Below are 18,353 nucleotides of genomic sequence, written 5' to 3' on the forward strand. Positions count from 1 at the left end.
GCAGAATGCACTCTAAATCAATTGGACTTCTTTCACAAAGTAAAAGATGCTATTTCCAAGAGCCACAGTGCTGGGTCGAAGTCTTTATTTTTATTTTCCTTGGAACTATAATAGCAAAATACATCACGTGGTTTCCCATTTTACTTGAGACATAAAGTAATTTGGTACCCGGTTTCTGGGCTAATGAAAACCTATTCCAGGCTAGCAACATAGGCCAAAACAAATGCTTGAATTCAAGTCCTGTTGTGTAATGAGGAAGTTTAATTAAGGCCCCACATTACAGCTGTAAATGTTCCTTTATATAATAAGGTCTAAATGAAACTGAACCTAATCAAAGTTACAATTCCTTCATTAGCAAATTACAAACAAGAGCGCGCAGCTGACACACCGGCTATGATTATCACAACTAATTGCCTCGTTGTTACAAACCAGCCTGAAACAGTGTTCAGATGTCCGTCTGCGAGAGCAAATTAGGGCCACATCGGGCTATTCCTGTGATCACAAGGGGCTCTTGTACGGCGATCTGATTTACCCCTGTCGACTGGCGGCCAGCGGCCCAATCAAAGCCGAGCTACAAAGGCAGCCTTTGAAGCCAGCTCAGCCTCGAAACACACTCCATATGCAGCGGGCAGACTGCACTTCATTAGATCTGTTGTCACATTTTTCCCTCTTCTTATTCTAATGATCCTATTTTAATACACACAGGAACCTCTTCTAATTGATGTCAAGTGAGTGACTTCTACATTCATCAACAGAACACATCAAACAAACCTTGGCGCGCGAGCCAGCATCATAGCAAGGAGAGACCGAGGTGTGTCTCCAGCTCCAGGAAGGGGAGAAAAGGGGGAAGCAGCGTACCTGTTTAATTGGGATGGCTCGACCGCTCCCGATGCTGTCCGCTCGGCTTTCCAGGCCTTTCTTCTCTTTGTCTGGGTCACTCCCTTTCCGAGACTGCAAAGCAAAAATAAAGTTAGCATTTGGGTAAGGGCTGCGGCTCGCAGATCTGCAGGCCTGCCCTTCCCCGGACAGCTTCTGCGAATCCGTACGGAGAGGCCACGGGCGAGGTGGGCAGGTGCTCGGGCGCACCCGAGGCGCAAGCTATTAGGTACTTGGTTTCCACTGGCCCATCGTTTACGGAGAATTTTCTAAACTTTTCCCCCTACTTTTCCTCCGCAAAATTATCTTTTAATTCTTTTTTAAAGAGCTCAAAATTCAATCACTAGGAACCAATGGACCGTATAGGAAAGTAACGCCCAACAGGAAAGCAGAGTCTCAGGCTGCCGTTAACCCAGCCGAGGACAAGAGGCCTCCTTGCGGCTTGTAGGGGAAACCTATCACAGAAGTGCATATGCTGGCTTAACGTCTGAAGGATTTTTAAATTCTATTAACGGCGGAGCTGAACAATTTAACAGCGTACCCTTCATTCGTATCAAGGTGCCGTTAACGGTTTTGGTTTTTTATTTTTTTTAATTGCTTCTGGGTGGTTAAAAAGCAGCACATTCCGAGTCAAACTAGCATACCATGCCACAGAAAAGAACAAAGGGAAAAAAAAGTTGAAAATCTCTTTTTCAACGAAACTCGGGGTAGAAGGAGAAGCTTCGTCTGCCCAGCGCGCAGGACGGCCTCGGACGCCGTGTGGACCGCCCGGGAGCGGGTCCAGCGCACGGCCACTCCGGGAAGCGGAAGGAGGAGCACCCCGGCTCGGTCTCATCTCCGGATGGCATGAGAAAGTGTGAGCACAATGATTTTCTGACAGATTTATTTTATTATGAGAGAAAGATCTGAAACTCGTCCTCCTTAATAACTGTGCTGACAAGTGACAACTTCACTCCATTACTTTTCAATGGGAACATTACTCACGCAATATTGAAAATGGAGAAATATTTTCATGTGCTTTTCAAATCTGAGATGATATATGAAATGAACAGACTTCGTGGTGTCCGGTGCTGCAGTGAAGAGCTAATGAAATCCAGTTTCAAAGGGGTGTGAGACAGAGTGGCAGATTTTTTTTTTTTTTAATATTAAAAGGGGGCAGTGTCATGGGGTGTGTGAGAGAGAAGTCCCCATGCTATAAACTCAGATGTGGCACTTCAAAGAGCACGTGTGCTCATTAGGAGACAGGCCGCTTTGAGGAGGAAAAGAGCCGACATTTACTGAACACCTACTATGTGCCATGCACTGTGCACGTTTTTCCTGAAGGATGGCAGATGCCTGGATTGAGGCAACAGAAGAAAAAGCAACAAGCAGGAAGTTGCAGAAAAATGTAAGACTGAGTCTGTCTGTTTGGGCTAAGAGGAATCGGGAGATACCAATTCCTTGTCATGGATTTTAGCTACAGGGTAGGGCTCACTTTTCTCTTTAATTAATAATGTTCAGTTAGAGGCTACGAAACAGCCCTCATTCCTCCTTTCGCCACATTGTAATGCACAGGCAAGTTGGAACTTGAGCTTTTTATCTGTAAAATAAGATTGGAAGCTCCCAGTGGTAATATAAAAATATGTATTTTTTTTAGTCCACAGGGATCATTAATGAGACTCTTGGAATTTGATGAATTCCAAATCTCCAAACTTGAAAATGCACCTTCATTATTCTGTGTTAACCAGAACAATTAACAAAACAAACATAAAGAAATTAACATCTTCCTCCAGGCAGCACGTCTGCCCCCACGAGTCCGTCTGCTGTCCGAGCAGGGCTCCCCGATTCCCGGGACGCAGGCCGCCGGAGAACCCAACTCAGTGTCCGATCACACACTCTGACGTGAACAGCCCTGAAAGTTAGGGAGACGTCACCCCAAAATGGCAGAGAGAAATCCCCCGATGAGCCTGGGGCTCTGGCGGGGGAGGCTCAGGGTGCGGATGCTTCAGGGCAGGAGCCGGGCTGAGCTGCTGGTCAGGAGGGCCTGTCGCACCCGCCACCCAAACGGACACCCAACCACCCCCGGACGTATGAATCTGCAGGACGACCGCCCGAGTCTTCCACCAGCTTGGGGACCACATGGCCCATGGCACATCCTCCCACTCATGCTGACACTGCTCCGTGACACCCTCCGATACAAAGCGGTGCGTGTCATGAGTGACAGTGCGAGGGGACCAGCCAGACGCGCGCAACTGGAAGCTAACAAGAGCTGACCACGCTCAGCACAGGGGTCAGCGGCGAGCCCGGGGAGGGACCCCGAGCCTCACCAACACCGAATACAGAAGAAAGAGAGGTTAAAGACAGTCTCGTTATCACCTGCTCCTCTGCACAAATGTTTACCCTCCCCACGTGATGCAAGAAGCCGTGGAGGGACACCCCATCAACCACCTGCCCACGGGGACAGGAGCCAGGCCTACCCAGGAGCCCTCGCCACCAAACAGAAGCCTGCTTTTCCCCCCTCTGACCCACAGCTAGCCTCTGACTAGGACACCCTGTGACCGGACCCGTGACCTCCTCCGCCACAGGCACTGCTCACACGGTGCTGCTCACACCCTAACCCTGCTGCCTCATTTTCCCGGTGAGCTCCTAGGAGTCTGCACAGTGAGGCTCCTGGGTATGCCCGGCTCCACTTCATGGTATCGGCGGGCATGCCAGGGGGAGCTTTTAAAGGGTTCATGGAAGTGACAGTTATTTTACAGTCTGACAAAAGGCAGAGTAAGGCAGTGCCCGGTTACGGACACGTACTACAGTTAAGCTTAAGATGTGGATGTGGATGATAAACACCAAATTCAAGGTAATGCTGATCCTCAGGCGGGGGTGGGGAGGGGGGGTGGGCACTGTATTCAGGAGGCACACCTGGAGGGCTTGACTTTTACAGAGAGGTGTTATTTCTTAAAGTAGCAGCAGCGGCCACAGCAAAATGCAAGTGTTTGATGAGCTCCGAGGTCAGTATGCACATGTTTTTTTTTTTTTTTTATTCCTATGTATGAAAATATTTTCTAAAAAAATAAAAATAAATTGCTATAAATCTAATAAAAATTAAAAAATAAGTTTTAATCACACGTACATTTGGACAACTACAGTAAATTAACTAGCCTAAGAACCTATATTGTAAAACCAAAAATTGAATGGGCATAGCCTTTTAATATTTTTCTCAAGACAATGATTTCTTTCAAAGAAATCAGCAAAATAAGATTATAATGTAGTTTTTGACTAATTCCTACTGCAAATAAAATTTGCTACTACAGAAGCAACGTTAAGTTTATTCTAATTTGTGATGAATGCACTTTGATTTTGTCTAAAAACGTGTATATACGTAAATAAACATCTGGGACCGGGAAACATGAGCCCAGAGTGGTACATTACAGGTCTACTTTACAAAATTTATAAGCGCAGTATTTGAAAAATGATGTGTGTACTACTTAATTAACTCTGGCCTCTTCATGACGGTCTAATAAATAAGGTGGACAGTGCCCCTTCGTCTGGGTGTTACGGTCCCAGCCTGCATGGATTTTTACTCACTAGGATTGTTCGGTATATGGCACATCTGTCCTCCTCCTAGACACTTTTAAATAAATACACATTTCCCCAATTTAAGCCAATAATTACCAACAATTGCCAGGGATGAAGAGTCTATGAATTTTACATATTTAAGAACAGGGGCAAACTGGTAATAATGAGAATTTAGTTTCTTAATTGCTACAATTTCAAAATTAATTTGCCTCTTCTCATTCCTTGGATGACACTGACATCTAGTGGAGTTCATATTTCTAAGATCTTTAGCTTAAAAATACCCACGCATCACCATCAACATCACCACCCCACCACCGTTTTGTTCAACGTCAAACCCAATAATGACCCACATTTGGGTCCTGCCCAGGATTTTACCCTTTTTCCTTAAACACCATGACGCAAACACACTGTAGTGTTTGCTTCTTTCATAACTCCAGATTTCTGTTCCCGTTAAGAACAGCTGCACAGCTGGACTCAATTTCTAAAATGGTTTACTCTCAAACTGTTTCCCAACATTTACAGAGAAAGAGAGTAAGTGGGGATAATGCACAGGTCCACAGGCCAGCTTCTGCATTATTAGACACGTTAATTAAGACATAACTAATGGGGATTTTTCAGTAACTGTAAGGATGAGTTTCTCTTGGCTCCAGCACCTGCCCCGCCCGGCCCGGACGGTTGGGGGTCCTGGCCTCTTCTCGGATGCCCGCACAAGGGTACACTCACTCGCACTCGTGCACTCCCCCAATTAGCAGGAAGGGCGCCGCTTATCCCTCACTCCTCTGTTCTCCTCTTGCTCCTCCTTCTTCTCCGCAGACAGCAGAGGGAAAGGAAGTATTTATTAACGGAGTTAATATTATTTTTGATTCTTCCTGCCTTAGAGTTTTCTCCTTTGTAAGTGACCTGGGTGGTTACAGTTACCGATGGTCAGAGTCTGGGATAATATTTTCTGGCACATTCCAACTCCAGAGCCACCCTTTAAAGGGTGAGAATGGGGATGTGTGCAGCTCTCTTTATAAACAGCCCTATTTTTAAAGATACTTCCTGGCTTCTCACCTCTATCCTGAGAATAGAAACCAAAGCTGATGACCAGTACATGAGGCCCCCGGAAGGTGTTCTTTCTTCCCACCAGGCCCTACAGGTGTGGCACAGATGAAGAAGCCTCCCTGGTCCATGTTTGAAGCCGTCACTCCTCCCTGGTATTCGGGCATTCTGCTCACTGCCAACCCTCTCCGCACCTTCGGGAACTGGCTGCCCAGGTCCACGAGTGACGAGTGAGCACAGAGCCTGTCCTGCGGGTGACACCCCCCCAGCCGAAAGGCCCTGGCCTGGGTGCAGACCAGGGCTGCCGGTGTTGGGCGAGCTGGGAATTGCCATTACTCTTGGCGTGTGAATAATTTCACAAAGCCTCTTAGGTCACGTATGAGTTCATGACCCAATCACACATCCGCTTGTGTTTTGTAGAAAGCTGAACACCCTCCTCCCAGTCAGTCACACGGTCCTACAACTGCTTTTGCTCAGCACTGTCAGAGATCCCCTTCACAGCCACAACGGTGATGATGCAGAATGGAAATCCAGGTCACAGAGACCCTTCACCCCCACGGGGGAATCTTCTAGAAGCACCACTCACAGAGAATGCTGCGGTCTGGGTCTGGTATGTCTGGTCCTCACTCTGCACCCCTCAGCTCTGCGTCCCCAGCAGCAGCATCTGCCAGAACCCACGTGGCAGAGGGCACTCAGCAAAAGAGACGGCTGGTCAGTGGCAGATCCTGGCAATTAGGACTCTCCGATGGGACAACTGCCTCGAACATGGTGGGAAAGGCTTGGGGGTCTCCTGGCTTGGCAGCCACGACAGCAACAGGAACACCCTCTCTGAGTGAGGCAGCAGGTCAGCTGGGGCTCCCAGCCACCCCTGCAGAGCCCACCCTCAGTTCAGGATGGGAAATCCTGACTTATCTGCTCCAAGTCAGCAGACACCAACCAAAAGAAGTCCTGCTGTTTCAAACAGGGTACGATGGACATGAGGGGCTGGCGACTCCCTGCTGTATCGCTGACCTGGGCTGGGGGGATATTTAGGGGAAACCCCAGCTGTTACCCATGACGGGGCTGGCTCCCAGTTGTGACAACTCAAACGTTCTCCAGAAACTGCCAGATGTCCCCAGGGAGCAAAAGCACTGGTTTAAAAGCATATACTTCTAATGCACAGGCCTGGTCCCAGGAGGGAAAACGTTTTCTGAAGTCAAACGATTCCAGTCACATGCCAGCAGTCTTGCCTGCTGCTCTGGGCTCAGCCTCAGAGCTGCTCATGACTGACTGGCGATGTCTGCTGGGTGTGAGGGCAGGGATGCGGTCGGAGTACGTTTGTCTCCTCGCTCGTGCAGGGGTTCTCTGCATCCCAATCGCCCAGGGGCTTTTAAAAACTGCACACGCCTGGGGTCCACGTACAGATTCTGAGTTCATAAACCTAAGCCCAGAAGGCTGATCTACAGGTTTAAAATGCTCTACAAATGGCTCTGAAGAAAAGTCCAAGTGGAGAGTCTCAGGTCGAAGAGCCTCTAAAAAATACTGAAGGCTCCTGGCGCCGAAGACACTGCCCCTCACCCCCACACCCAGGGTAAATCCTCAGGTGCCCCAGCCTGAGAAGAGGGGGATCTGGGCATCGAAGGGGCTGATACATCCCACAGGGAGGGTTAGAGGCACACGCTGGGAATTCTGGCAGTTTTGTCATCTTGTACCCAGAGTGACAAGTTGCTTGCTAGAGACCAGGACCATCACGAGATAATAAATACCTTCGTACAACCCCTCACTCTTCATCTGGACACACGTACCTGAACTCCCTGTGCCCTGAGAAATTCACATTTTACTCAGTACCCAAACCTTTGCTTCTCGTAACTCTGTTAGACTTCCACAGAAATCAGTGTTACGCTCGTTAATTTAGTCTGGGTTCGAAAATAACACTAAACCATCTGGCAACTAATAGATGGATCGTGATTGAGGTTTTCTGAAATCACTTCAATTTCTTCCCGGGGAAGACACTCACGGTGAAAAGGTTGGAGCGGCGCTTGGACTGCTTCCGGACAGGTGTGGGCGTGTTGGCAGTGGGGGGGACGTCGATTCGCAGTTCCTTCTGGCTGGTGCTTGGCGTCGACGGGACGGAGGAGGAATAGTCGCTTAAGCTCCCGCCTCCATTACTGGTCTGGAACAATGAAAAACCAAGGTTTTATTAACAATGCACTCCAGGAACCTAATGTCACCACCTTTGAGGGGTCATCAGGGACAAGTCAGCAAGTCACACTGAAGAGGGGCCCACATGACAGGTCGGAGAGTCTCTCTGCCTTGGCTAGTTGAAACACTGGACTCATTCTAGAAGACACCAATCATCTCGTATAGTTGTTTTTTCTAAGAAAAGTCACTTGAAAAGAGGTCTCTGTCATTCGATTTAATAATTGGCGGAGTTAAACTGTCAGTCTGTTCAGTTTCCTCTGAAAGATGAAGGGGTTGGCTGAACTAAATGAGCTCTACAGCTCCTTCATGGCTCTAGATCAGATGTGGAAGGAGCCCTGATGGCTCAATAGAACCCAACGCACACTCTGAAAATCTGAATACTTTGGGAGACATTTAAAGATTCACAGAACATGAAAGACTCCTCCAGTGGAAACATCCACATCCTCGACTCTACCTTCATAGGCTCCCACACTGTAAAAGCAATCACTTACGGACTCCCCCAAGGACAACAAAAGCAACCCTACCAAAACCTCTCAACCCTACCAAAACCTCTCGCTGTGGCCTTTGAAAAAGTCCAATATTGGGCAGCCCCGGTGGCTCAGCGGTTTAGCGTCACCTTCAGCTCAGGGTGTGACCCTGGAGACCCAGGATCGAGTCCCACATCGGGCTCCCTGCAGGGAGCCTGCTTCTCCCTCTGCCTGTGTCTCTGCCTCTCTCTCTCTCTGTATCTCCCATGAATGAATAAATAAAATCTTTAAAAAAAATAAAATAAAAAAGGTCCAATATAACATTAGCCTGCCCGAGAAATGCTAATTGAAAACATGCACAGGCAAAACCCAAGTCAATGGTTTCCTTAGCAGGCTCTGGGTTTGGTTCTTCAAAGTGACAATTACTCTGTTTGCTTCCAAGTAAATAATTTGCCAGAATGTTACTCTGGAAAAATGTAAACTAAGGGAGGTGGTAATTATAATTGAGACTGCTACCAAATTTAAGAATACAGGGGGATTAGCTGCTCAGATTTACCTACAACTGTTCAACACATGAGCAGACCAGAACCAGGGCGGACACAGGGTAATTGCAATCACCAGCAAAGGCAGCAGTGCACACCTCGAGTCCCTGCTCAAGCCAGCATGTCTCATAACGCAGGCAGCATGAAGACGGAAACGCTGAAAAATGATTCCCATAAAATCCACTTGGCCACAGCAGTTTCTCAAGGAAATGTGAAGTCAATTATGAACATGCTGTTATTTATAAAGTTGAAAAAGAAAAAAAAAAAAAAGATCCACCTCAGAAGCGGCTTCGAGCACCCTTGGGACCGGCACGCTCCCCGGTTCTGATGTGCCTTGCCGCCCCACGTACCTGGCTTATGTGCACGGCGGACACCTGTGCGGAACAGACGGACGAGTGGCTGGGGGAGTTGGGCAGCGACTTGCAGGGCCCTATGGACAGCTGCTGCTTCTTCCTCGTGGCCACGATCTTCTGGGCAACTAGTGGGCAGGAGACAGAAGGGATCAACGTGAGGCTGGTCTCCAAATACAGGGCACGTGGCAGAGACCGTCCACCATACTCCCTCTCTCCGCAGTAAAAGAGCTCCTGATGCTGGGCTGGGCACGGGACCACGATAAACATGGCATTGCCCAGAGCCTCCTCCACTTTGTCCCTCCGCATTCCCAGCTAAGCGCGGCCATGCAGGCAAGTGCTGGCCAGCGGATGACCGCCGAGGGGTCATGCGGCAGCTCCCAGGAATCTTCCCTGAGAGGGCTGCCCTTGGCCCCTTTCGTCCTTCTGTCTTTTCCTTCCTGCTGAAGATGCACAAGTGTGAGCTTTAGCCTCTGCAGCCCTGCTGGGGCCAGGGGCCAACGCGTGGTGGGACACAAGGCAGAGGGAGCTGGCCCTCTGGCTCTACCAACGGCCTCAGAAGCCTTGAACACCAAACCAAACAAAAACACACACCTGTCCTGTTCAAATTATTCTAACGTTGTCATTTTCTTTTTTTCCCCAGTCACTTGCAGCAAAAATGACCCTAAATAAGACAGGGTGATTTAGCTAAACCGCCCCTCCCCACTCGGAAATTAAAAATCTATTTTTTTTTTTTTTTTGTGCACAGCCTCAGGAATTCCTCTTAACTTTATAAGCTACTGCACAGAATTATATCCAAGGACATGTAACTATATCAAAGACCTTATTTAAATACATTACTACGCACATTGGAAGTTTATCTTAATCAATACAAATCTAAATTCAACCAGCCATAACTTCTCTTGGCAAATAGGCTCGCTGATAAAGCATGCGGGCTTTAATTGGAAAGGAAGTCCACGATAAGAAAACTCTTCCCACACCGATAGGTGTCACTGCAGAATAACTACAGCTTTTGTTTGAATAGATGTGTGTCTTTGGGGACCGGCTGTAATGAGGTTCAATGGTGTTCAATCCTCGTCTTGGCCCCGAGAGCCGCTATTTTTAAAGACACCCGTGCAAAGGAGCACATATATCGCCGTCCCCGGCGATAGGCTGTAACACTGAAGCAGCACGCGCGGCGTCCACAGTTTCTTTTCCAAATGAACAAAATTTTAATAGGGAACTGGTGTGTCCGCAGCTTATGGCTTTCCTATAAATGAATGATCGTGTAAATATGATGAAGCGAAAACGCAAGATGTAAAAAATGGCTCTCAGAGATGAAGCAGCAGCTTCATTAGTTACTTCCCGCCTCCAACGGGCCTCTTATCCCGAAAGGATGATATCAATTAATTTATCTTCCCGCAGTGTATTGATCACAAGCTTCATCAGCTAATCATGTTTAAATTACAGAGGAATATCGCAGCATTCTGTCATTTCAGAACCATTGGCGTATCGATCCGGGGTCTTTGAAGACGTATATTAGAACATTTTAAAAATCATTATGTGAACTCAAGAAATAAAATCTAAGCTCAGATTCCAACAGCCGCAAAACAGGTGCCATGCAGGCAGAGTGAAATCCAAAGACCAAAAGTCACGGTTGTTGGGATGATTGCTAACGCACCTCTTCTTTTTTTTTTTTTTTTTAAGATTTTATTTATTTATGCATCAGCAACACAGAAAGAGAGAGAGGCCGAGACCCAGGCAGAGGGAGAAGCAGGTTCCATGCAGGGAGCCCGACGTGGGACTTGATCCCAGGTCTCCAGGATCACGCCCTGGGCCGAAGGCGGCGCTAAACCACTGAGCCACCTGGGCTGCCCACATACTTCTTTTTTTAAGGGGAGCAGGCGAAAGGAGGTTTTTGATGATCAACCCAGATGCATTTTGGTTTCACTCTGGCCTCTGAGTTGCAATTCTGCCGGATGACTATGCACACTTGCATCTTCAAGCTTGCAGAGAGGACACGGAGCCAGAGAGGAACAGGGCTAGGCTGTTGGAGAGCTTTATAGACATTTTCTATAGATGTTTTCTATGCTAAGGCAAGATTTGAGAAACTTTCTAAGGCAAGTCAAATGTGTTATGCAACCTTCATTTTATGAAAATCCAGACACAAATGAGCATTCCACCTCTCCTGGCTGGAGGCTGGTGGGAGTGAGCTCATGGCCCAAGAGAATGTAAGGCTTCTCCCTGAGTGACAGCTATACAAAGCATGAGCCCCACATTAAGTACTAAAATTGTTTAATTGTTTCACCCCATTAATTCCATAAACTGAAGTGAGAACTTCTAAGATCCATAGCATCTTATTTTCACTAGAACTTTTATTCATGTTTGTTCTATTTTCCCATTTCCCCATAATTTTTAAGTCTTCCTACCTCAATGAACAAATGGCAAAAGGAAATGAATTACAAATATTTAGTTTTAAAATATATAGCCTGCTGGGCTCCACGCTGGACATGGAGTCTGCTTAAGATTCTCTCCCTCTCCCTCTGCTCCTCCTCCTTGCATTCTCTAATAAATTCAATAAATAAATAAATGTTTTTTTTTAATTTTTTTTTATTTATTTATGATAGTCACAGAGAGAGAGAGAGGCAGAGACACAGGCAGAGGGAGAAGCAGGCTCCATGCACCGGGAGCCCGATGTGGGATTCGATCCCGGGTCTCCAGGATCGCGCCCTGGGCCAAAGGCAGGCGCCAAACCGCTGCGCCACCCAGGGATCCCATAAATAAATCTTAAAAAAAAAAAAAAGACTGCTTTAGAGCCATAGGACAACCCCTATAGTAGGGGATAACTTAATGATGAGCAACGAAAGCGTGAGACTCAAGAATAAAAATGGGAGGGTGGGGGAGGAGGAGGCAAAGTGACCGTCTTATAAGGAATGGCCATCCTATCCTCCCCGCCATAGTGAAAAACCAAACCTATCCTACGGTTAACTGCTGCTGTGTTACTTGCCAAATGCCCCAAAGAGGTGACCTGAAGGGTGACGTCTCTGTGTGCCTCACTTTGATACTTTCCAAGATGAATTGTTCAGGTGTGCAAAAGCCAGCATGACCATTGCCTGCTAACACAGTGTCATGGTCCATCATCACTAGGATGACCTTGCTAAAAAGTCAGAGTGATCTCACAGGAGTCAGCCCCAGGGTGGCTAGGATGGATGGATGGATGGATGGATGGATGGATGGATGGATGGATGGATGGATGGATGGATAAATGGATGGGTGAGTGGATGGGTGAGTGGATGGGTGAGTGGATGGATAAATCGATGGGTGGGTGGATGGATAGATGAATGGATGGATGGGGTCTCCCTCCTCCAGAACAACTCACAGGCAATGGAATGCCAGAGGGAGGCACAGCTTTCCTAAACCGTAATAACTAACTACTCATGATATTTACAACACTGAAATGTTAACTGACCTAAAACACGAATATTACCCTCAGATTATAGTGGCTGGACAACTGCTATCGAGTCTTTGTCTACACATGCTCATTCAATAAATGAAAAACATGTTTTAAATAAATACATGGATGTGAATGGATGAATTAAGACACACACAATCACGAGCTGAGAATCTGGAATCTATCACTGGGAGGTGCTGTTTTCTTAGTTTCAGAGACATGAGCTACACCTAAGTCCTGAACGGTGTCATCACCATATAGTCAAATGTTTGTTTTACCCACCACTGCTGACCAATTTTATTAGCCTCCTAATACTTCAGTACTGATGCTCTGTGTTGTTTTAAGTCACTTCCTCCACAATTTGGAAATTTTATTTGGTTAAGCATCTGGCTCTTTTCTTTTTTTAAGATTTTATTTATTTATTCATGAGAGAGACAGAGAGAGAGGCAGAGAGACAGGGAGAGGGAGAAGCAGGCTCCACGCAGGGAGCCCGATGCAGGACTCGATCCCAGGACCTCAGGATCACGCCCTGGGCAGAAGGCAGATGCTCAACCACTGAGCCACCCAGGCATCCCTGGAAATTTTATTTGCATAACATAAAAGATATACCTATGATCAGGGCACAAGGGGCGTCTGGGGGTTGGTAGTGGCCCCTACCTGACGTGAGTGATGACTTGGGAAATTTTCTTTAAACCACACTCTTAAATTATACTTTCATATACATATTTCCATTCTTCAATTAAGAAAAAAGTTTATTCAAGTACTTAGGCAACACGTGAGTTACACAGTTACTTTCTCCACCAATTAAAATTTCCTACTGGAGAGATGACTGATAAATGGCACCCTTTAAACAGTGATAAAAAGAAGATTGATAGTTCCAAGTAAGACTCCATTAAATTGGCATGATACCCAATTTCTGCTTTGGCTTTATTATTTTTTTTTAAATAATTCTCACCAAACCAGGAAAAGAACAGCGTGCGGTCACAGTGGGAGTCGGGAGTCAGGCCTGCCTCTCACCCGCGCCGTCTCCGCCTGGTCACTGAGGCTGACGTCCGGACAGTGGGCCGGGCGGTCCCATCCACTAGGTCACCCGGTGTCACGGCTGAGGCGGAGAGGGCGGGGGGGCTGGTGGTAGCACCGGGGTAGGGGTGCGGTGCGTGTGGCCCTGCCGTGGTGGCAACAACACCACGTGGCCACGGGACAGGCCTGCCCGCCAGCATCCCCGGCGGACTCGGCGTCTTCCGCTCTGTACCTTGGATCACAGGGAAGGGCCGGCACGGTGCCTGCCCCTGGGACGCTCGGCCGACGCTGGTTCAGTCAAGTAGTTGGCCGTCGTCCGTCTCCCGTCAGCCGTCGCCCAGCAGGGGACCCCCAGGCCTGCTCCTCTGGTCCGACCACCGCACCCTGGCTTCCACCTCCTCCCCTCGCACAGCCGGCCACGGCCACAGGACGGACTAGAGGCCACCATCCTACTGGACTTCCAGGCAGCATGTGGTGTGGCTGACGGTTCCCTCCTTGCCGGGAGCGTTTCCATCCTCCCAGGACGTGGACTCACACTGCGCCTCCTCAGCTGCCACCTCTGCTCCTCGGCCTCCTTCGCTGGCCGGCTCTCCACGTGTGGGTGCTTCCAGGCTGCCCTCAGCCCCCCTCTACCTCCGTGCCCTCCACCTGGAGTCCCCCCCACCTCAACACCGATGGCCCCCGAGTCTGTAGGACAGCCTTGCTCGGAAGGCCTCTTGCATTCTAGAGCCATGTATCCCATGACCAACTCCACTTCTCCCCTGGAACGTACTTCGAAGTCCACACGGCCCAAGCTGAGCCTCGCCCTTCTGCACCAAACGCCACGACCGAACCCCCAAACCGGGGACGGAGAGAGGGGACACGACACATCACTGATTCTCGCACCAGAGCCTCACGTTCTTCTTCACTGCCACTGCCCTGGTCCGAGACCTCGTTCTCCACGGCCGGTTCCCGGACAAGCTTCCGAGGCAGCCCTGTTCACGGCGGCCCCCAAGCGCCCCACCGCCCTGAAGGCCGCCTTGCCGGGGCGCTGTCCTGCTCACACTTCAGCTCCCGGCACACGGACCTTACAACTGAAGCTCGTCAGCGGAATGCACTGTCCACGCGTGCCATTTCCTATTTCCTTCCACAGACTCCCTCTGCCCGCGCGCTGCTGGCCTCTTCTCAGCCCCCCCGCCCCGCAAAGGCGCCGGACCCCGCTGGGAAGGGGACTTAGGTCTGGCGATGAGCTTCCCTTCTGAACCCCCCAGTGCGGGGGCCTGTGCGCTGGGGCTCAGCGGGGAGCGTGGGGCTCCAGCGCTGCCTGGAACCCGGTGGGCGACATAGTCTGACTCTGGCTTCCACAGAAGGAAGTCCGGGGAAGCTTCATCTTCCAGCACAGCTTGACCAATAAAGAGTAATAATTTGACCTGCGAGGGGCCTGGGTCTCTGGTCTTATTTCTTAATCGGTTCGGAAGCCCAAGGAGGACGGGATCCCTTCCAGACCCAACGCTGCTGCCTCCCCAGCCTCACAGCCAAGCCACACGGAGGTCACGAGGCGCCATGGCTCTGAAGCCCAGAGCATAAGCTGTCACCACCATCCAGAGCATACCCCCCTCCACTTCCTACCCCCTTCACAGAAGCCACATGTGGGGCCGCATCTCCCCTCAGCATCCAGACCTTCAGCAGAGGCCCTGCACCCCAATACCCTCAGGTGCCAGTACGGCTACTTTGGGAGTCTCCCCACGCCGAGCCGGGGCACCGCTGCATGTGCAGGAGCAGGTAAGCACACACGTGCGCACACGTGCTCACACCCGGTGAGGACCGTGCCGTGCCGAAGGGCTCTACTTTCCACCCCTGGATCCCTCGCCTGGCCGACAGGAATCACTCAGTATACGACCGTGTAATAAATTCCCCAAACCAGATGTGTGACGCTTCACGGCAGGTCTGGCCTCTTGCTCTCTCACTTGCAGAAAGATGCCGGGGGCCAGGGGCTGCCTTTGAGCTGCCTCTTGCGCGGCACAGCCTGGCTTCTGCAACATCCTAAATTAAGCCTTTTTGTTTCATTAATGATTATGACATTTTTGGCATAGTCCAATAAACGTCGGTAAATTTAATCAGCGAAATATCTCCTCCGGTTTAAATGATTTGCTTGAATTAATCAATTAACAAGAACTTTTGAAGTGGCACCTGTGAGCCAGCAGAGACAGGGACAGAAGCAGCGGGAGAGGAGGGACGGACGACCCGGTGTGTCACCTCGACGAGCTCCCACCCCAGGAGCTCCGACGTTTCCATCAGAGGTCACCGGGCCACTGACCTAACGGCTCCAAGGCTCCTGTGGGCGGCCGTCTTCCCCACTCCCTCTGTCGCTCGTGATTCGCTCAGACGCCCTACCCGGGTCCTGAGCGTCCAGGCTCCGAGGCGGCCTGCCCCTTCACCTCGCCCCACCCCAACTCACCGCATGCTGCAAGGGATGTAACGAGCCGACTGACTTTGCAGTGTTTTGCTATTCAACGTCCTACGTTATTACACCCTCTATGATGTCAACTTCCGCTATCTTAGCGCCACCGTATACGCAGCGCAGGCTCTAGCCCCGTGCACTGAGGCTGCGTTGGGGAGCAGAGGGTCGCAGGGAGCGGGAGGAGCCAAGGTGGCACTGCCACAGCCCGTGGATCTGACGGACACAGAAGAGCCACACGGAGATGCCAAGTGGAACGTGTGTAAATTGGACCAGAGGTGAGGAGGACGATTCTTCACCTGTTGGGAAGAGAGCTGCATGCAGGACGGGGGGAAGGATGGAGACACATGGATGGAAAGCCCAGCCTTGGGCTGAGCAATGTAAGACAGCAATTTAAGCAGGAATAAATCCAATAAAAATAGGATTTAAAATGTTTACAACAGACACACTTGTGTAAAAAAAAAAAAAAAACAAACAAAAAAAAAACAAAACACACAATCAATTAGCATGAGAGTCTAACTTTACTCCACGGGAGTATTTTAAAAGCACAGATGGAGGATGAGGTCCCGGCGTGCATCACGTCGTCTCTGGAGCTGCCACCCGAAGGTAAGGTCCGGGGCACCTCTCCCTGAAAGGCTCTTCAACCAGAACCCCAGGGAGGACTCCCATAAATAACGCACGCCACCAGGGATTGTAAATCTTCCAGTAACAAATAAAAGATCCTCTAATGTCTCAACTCAGTTTTAAATTACAGCTCAGTGATCATTAAACTATCTTATTAATTAAGAAGAAATTAATTACCAAATTACCAAATTATAGTTCTGAATTTGTGACTTCGTGAGGAATGAAAAGAAACCCGAGGTGGGATTTCTCTTGCTGAGAAAATCTTGAAGTTGGTCAATGTTAAGGGAGGCGTGTTCGGTATGCTGGTGGCCCTACACCCGTCTCTCAGATTTGTTTTCTTATCACCTGAGTTTTGAGTGTAGATGGGGCTATGCCAGAAAACAAGGGTGGGGAGGGGCACGCGTGAAGGTCTCTTGGGTCGTCTGAGGCTTGATGACATTAGTGAACCAGAAGGATCCACGGTCTGGCCTGGCACCTATGAAGACCCTGCCAACTGGGAAATACAGTTCCCTCATCTTCTAAGACGAGGGGTCGACTCCACGGAGCTCCCGACTATTCTGGAAATGCTAGATACCAAGCTTTCTTTACCTTCCTAGGACCAACGTGTACCTGACAGTCAACACGCACTGACCAACTGGGTACCTGAGTGAACACATGAACCCACAGTGGGGTTGGGGGGAGTTATGAGAGAAGGCAGGAGGAGCTTAAAAGGGCAACTGGAAACATCTCTAAGAATCTCCTATGCAAAGAGGAGTGGCCAGCGTGAGCTTTATCCTCAAGGCAACAGGGGCCAGTGAAACCACTCAAGGGCCGGAGACAAGCCCCAGGCTTTGAAAGAACACCTGGTGTGGTGTGGGAGCCGCAGGTCACCCCATCCGGATGGGGGGCGCGTGGGGGGCGAGGGGCTGTAGCAGAGCTGCTGTGGCCTGGATGCCAGAGCCTGGACACGGACCTCCAGTCTTGAGACTCATCTCTAAAACTGCTGTCACTCTACCTTCCTACTTGATTAATGCTTCCACAGGGTACTGAATACTAGGTGGATCTCACATCATTTGACAATCCAAAGCTACCCGAAGGAGTTGTTTTTTTTTTTTTTTAAAAAGATTTTATTTATTCACAGAGACAAAGAGAGAGAGGCAGAGACACAGGCAGAGGGAGAAGCAGGCTCCCTGTGGGGATCCTGATGCGGGACTCGATCCCAGGACCACGCCCTGAGCCAAAGGCAGACGCTTGACCGCTGAGCCACCCAGGTGCCCCCAAAGGAGTTCTTCTAAGGTGATTGAAGCTCAGTGATGTGTTTGGGGGGAACCTCTACAGTTTAAAAACTTGCAAAGCGGATTTAGTCACTTGAACTATTCTAAGCCAAGGTTCCCAAAGCCTGAGTATGTTGTCCCTCTTGAGAAAGACCCGCCTGGACCCCATTCCTGTTCTCTGCCCTACGTCAGACCTTCCTGGCAGCACAGGGGACCCGCAGAGAGGAGCTCACTGTCCTGGGTCTAGCGAGGCTCTCCCCCCACCCCCCTGCCACTACCTGTGACCTCCCCCTGCTGCTCTCGGGAGCGGACGTGTCCCATTCATTCCAACCCACCGTTTGCACCAATGCAACATTTATCGTTCCATAAACAGGCCTGCTCATTTCCACATTTCTGCCAAACAAACCATAAACCACCAGAACGGTTTCCTAATTATGACGAATATTAATAAAGAAGGAAAGGGACCCTGCAACTGAACAGGTCATAAAAATAATTTAGGGGTGGGTACAAAAGAAATGATCTTCTACGCATCCACTCTCTGTTTCCTCATCAGTGAAAACCTGGCTTTGGACAAGAATCA

At 49.4% G+C, this 18,353-nt stretch overlaps 1 protein-coding gene across 6 annotated transcripts in view; it reads right to left on the minus strand.

The window, feature by feature from the left end:
- The window catches only part of AGAP1 (ArfGAP with GTPase domain, ankyrin repeat and PH domain 1), a 533,866-nt gene that overhangs the window by 267,219 nt on the left and 248,294 nt on the right, over positions 1-18,353 (minus strand). For all 6 annotated transcript variants that reach the window (XM_055346220.1, XM_055346218.1, XM_055346217.1 and 3 more), the window contains exons 7-9: positions 9,010-9,137; positions 7,466-7,621; positions 859-951 (exon numbers count right to left, since the gene is read on the minus strand). In XM_055346220.1, coding sequence (XP_055202195.1) covers positions 859-951; positions 7,466-7,621; positions 9,010-9,137 — 377 coding nt within the window. The remainder of the gene's footprint in view (positions 1-858; positions 952-7,465; positions 7,622-9,009; positions 9,138-18,353) is intronic.

Source organism: Nyctereutes procyonoides, unplaced genomic scaffold (genome assembly GCF_905146905.1).
Source record: "Nyctereutes procyonoides isolate TBG_1078 unplaced genomic scaffold, NYPRO_anot_genome, whole genome shotgun sequence".
NCBI classification, from domain to species: domain Eukaryota; kingdom Metazoa; phylum Chordata; class Mammalia; order Carnivora; family Canidae; genus Nyctereutes; species Nyctereutes procyonoides.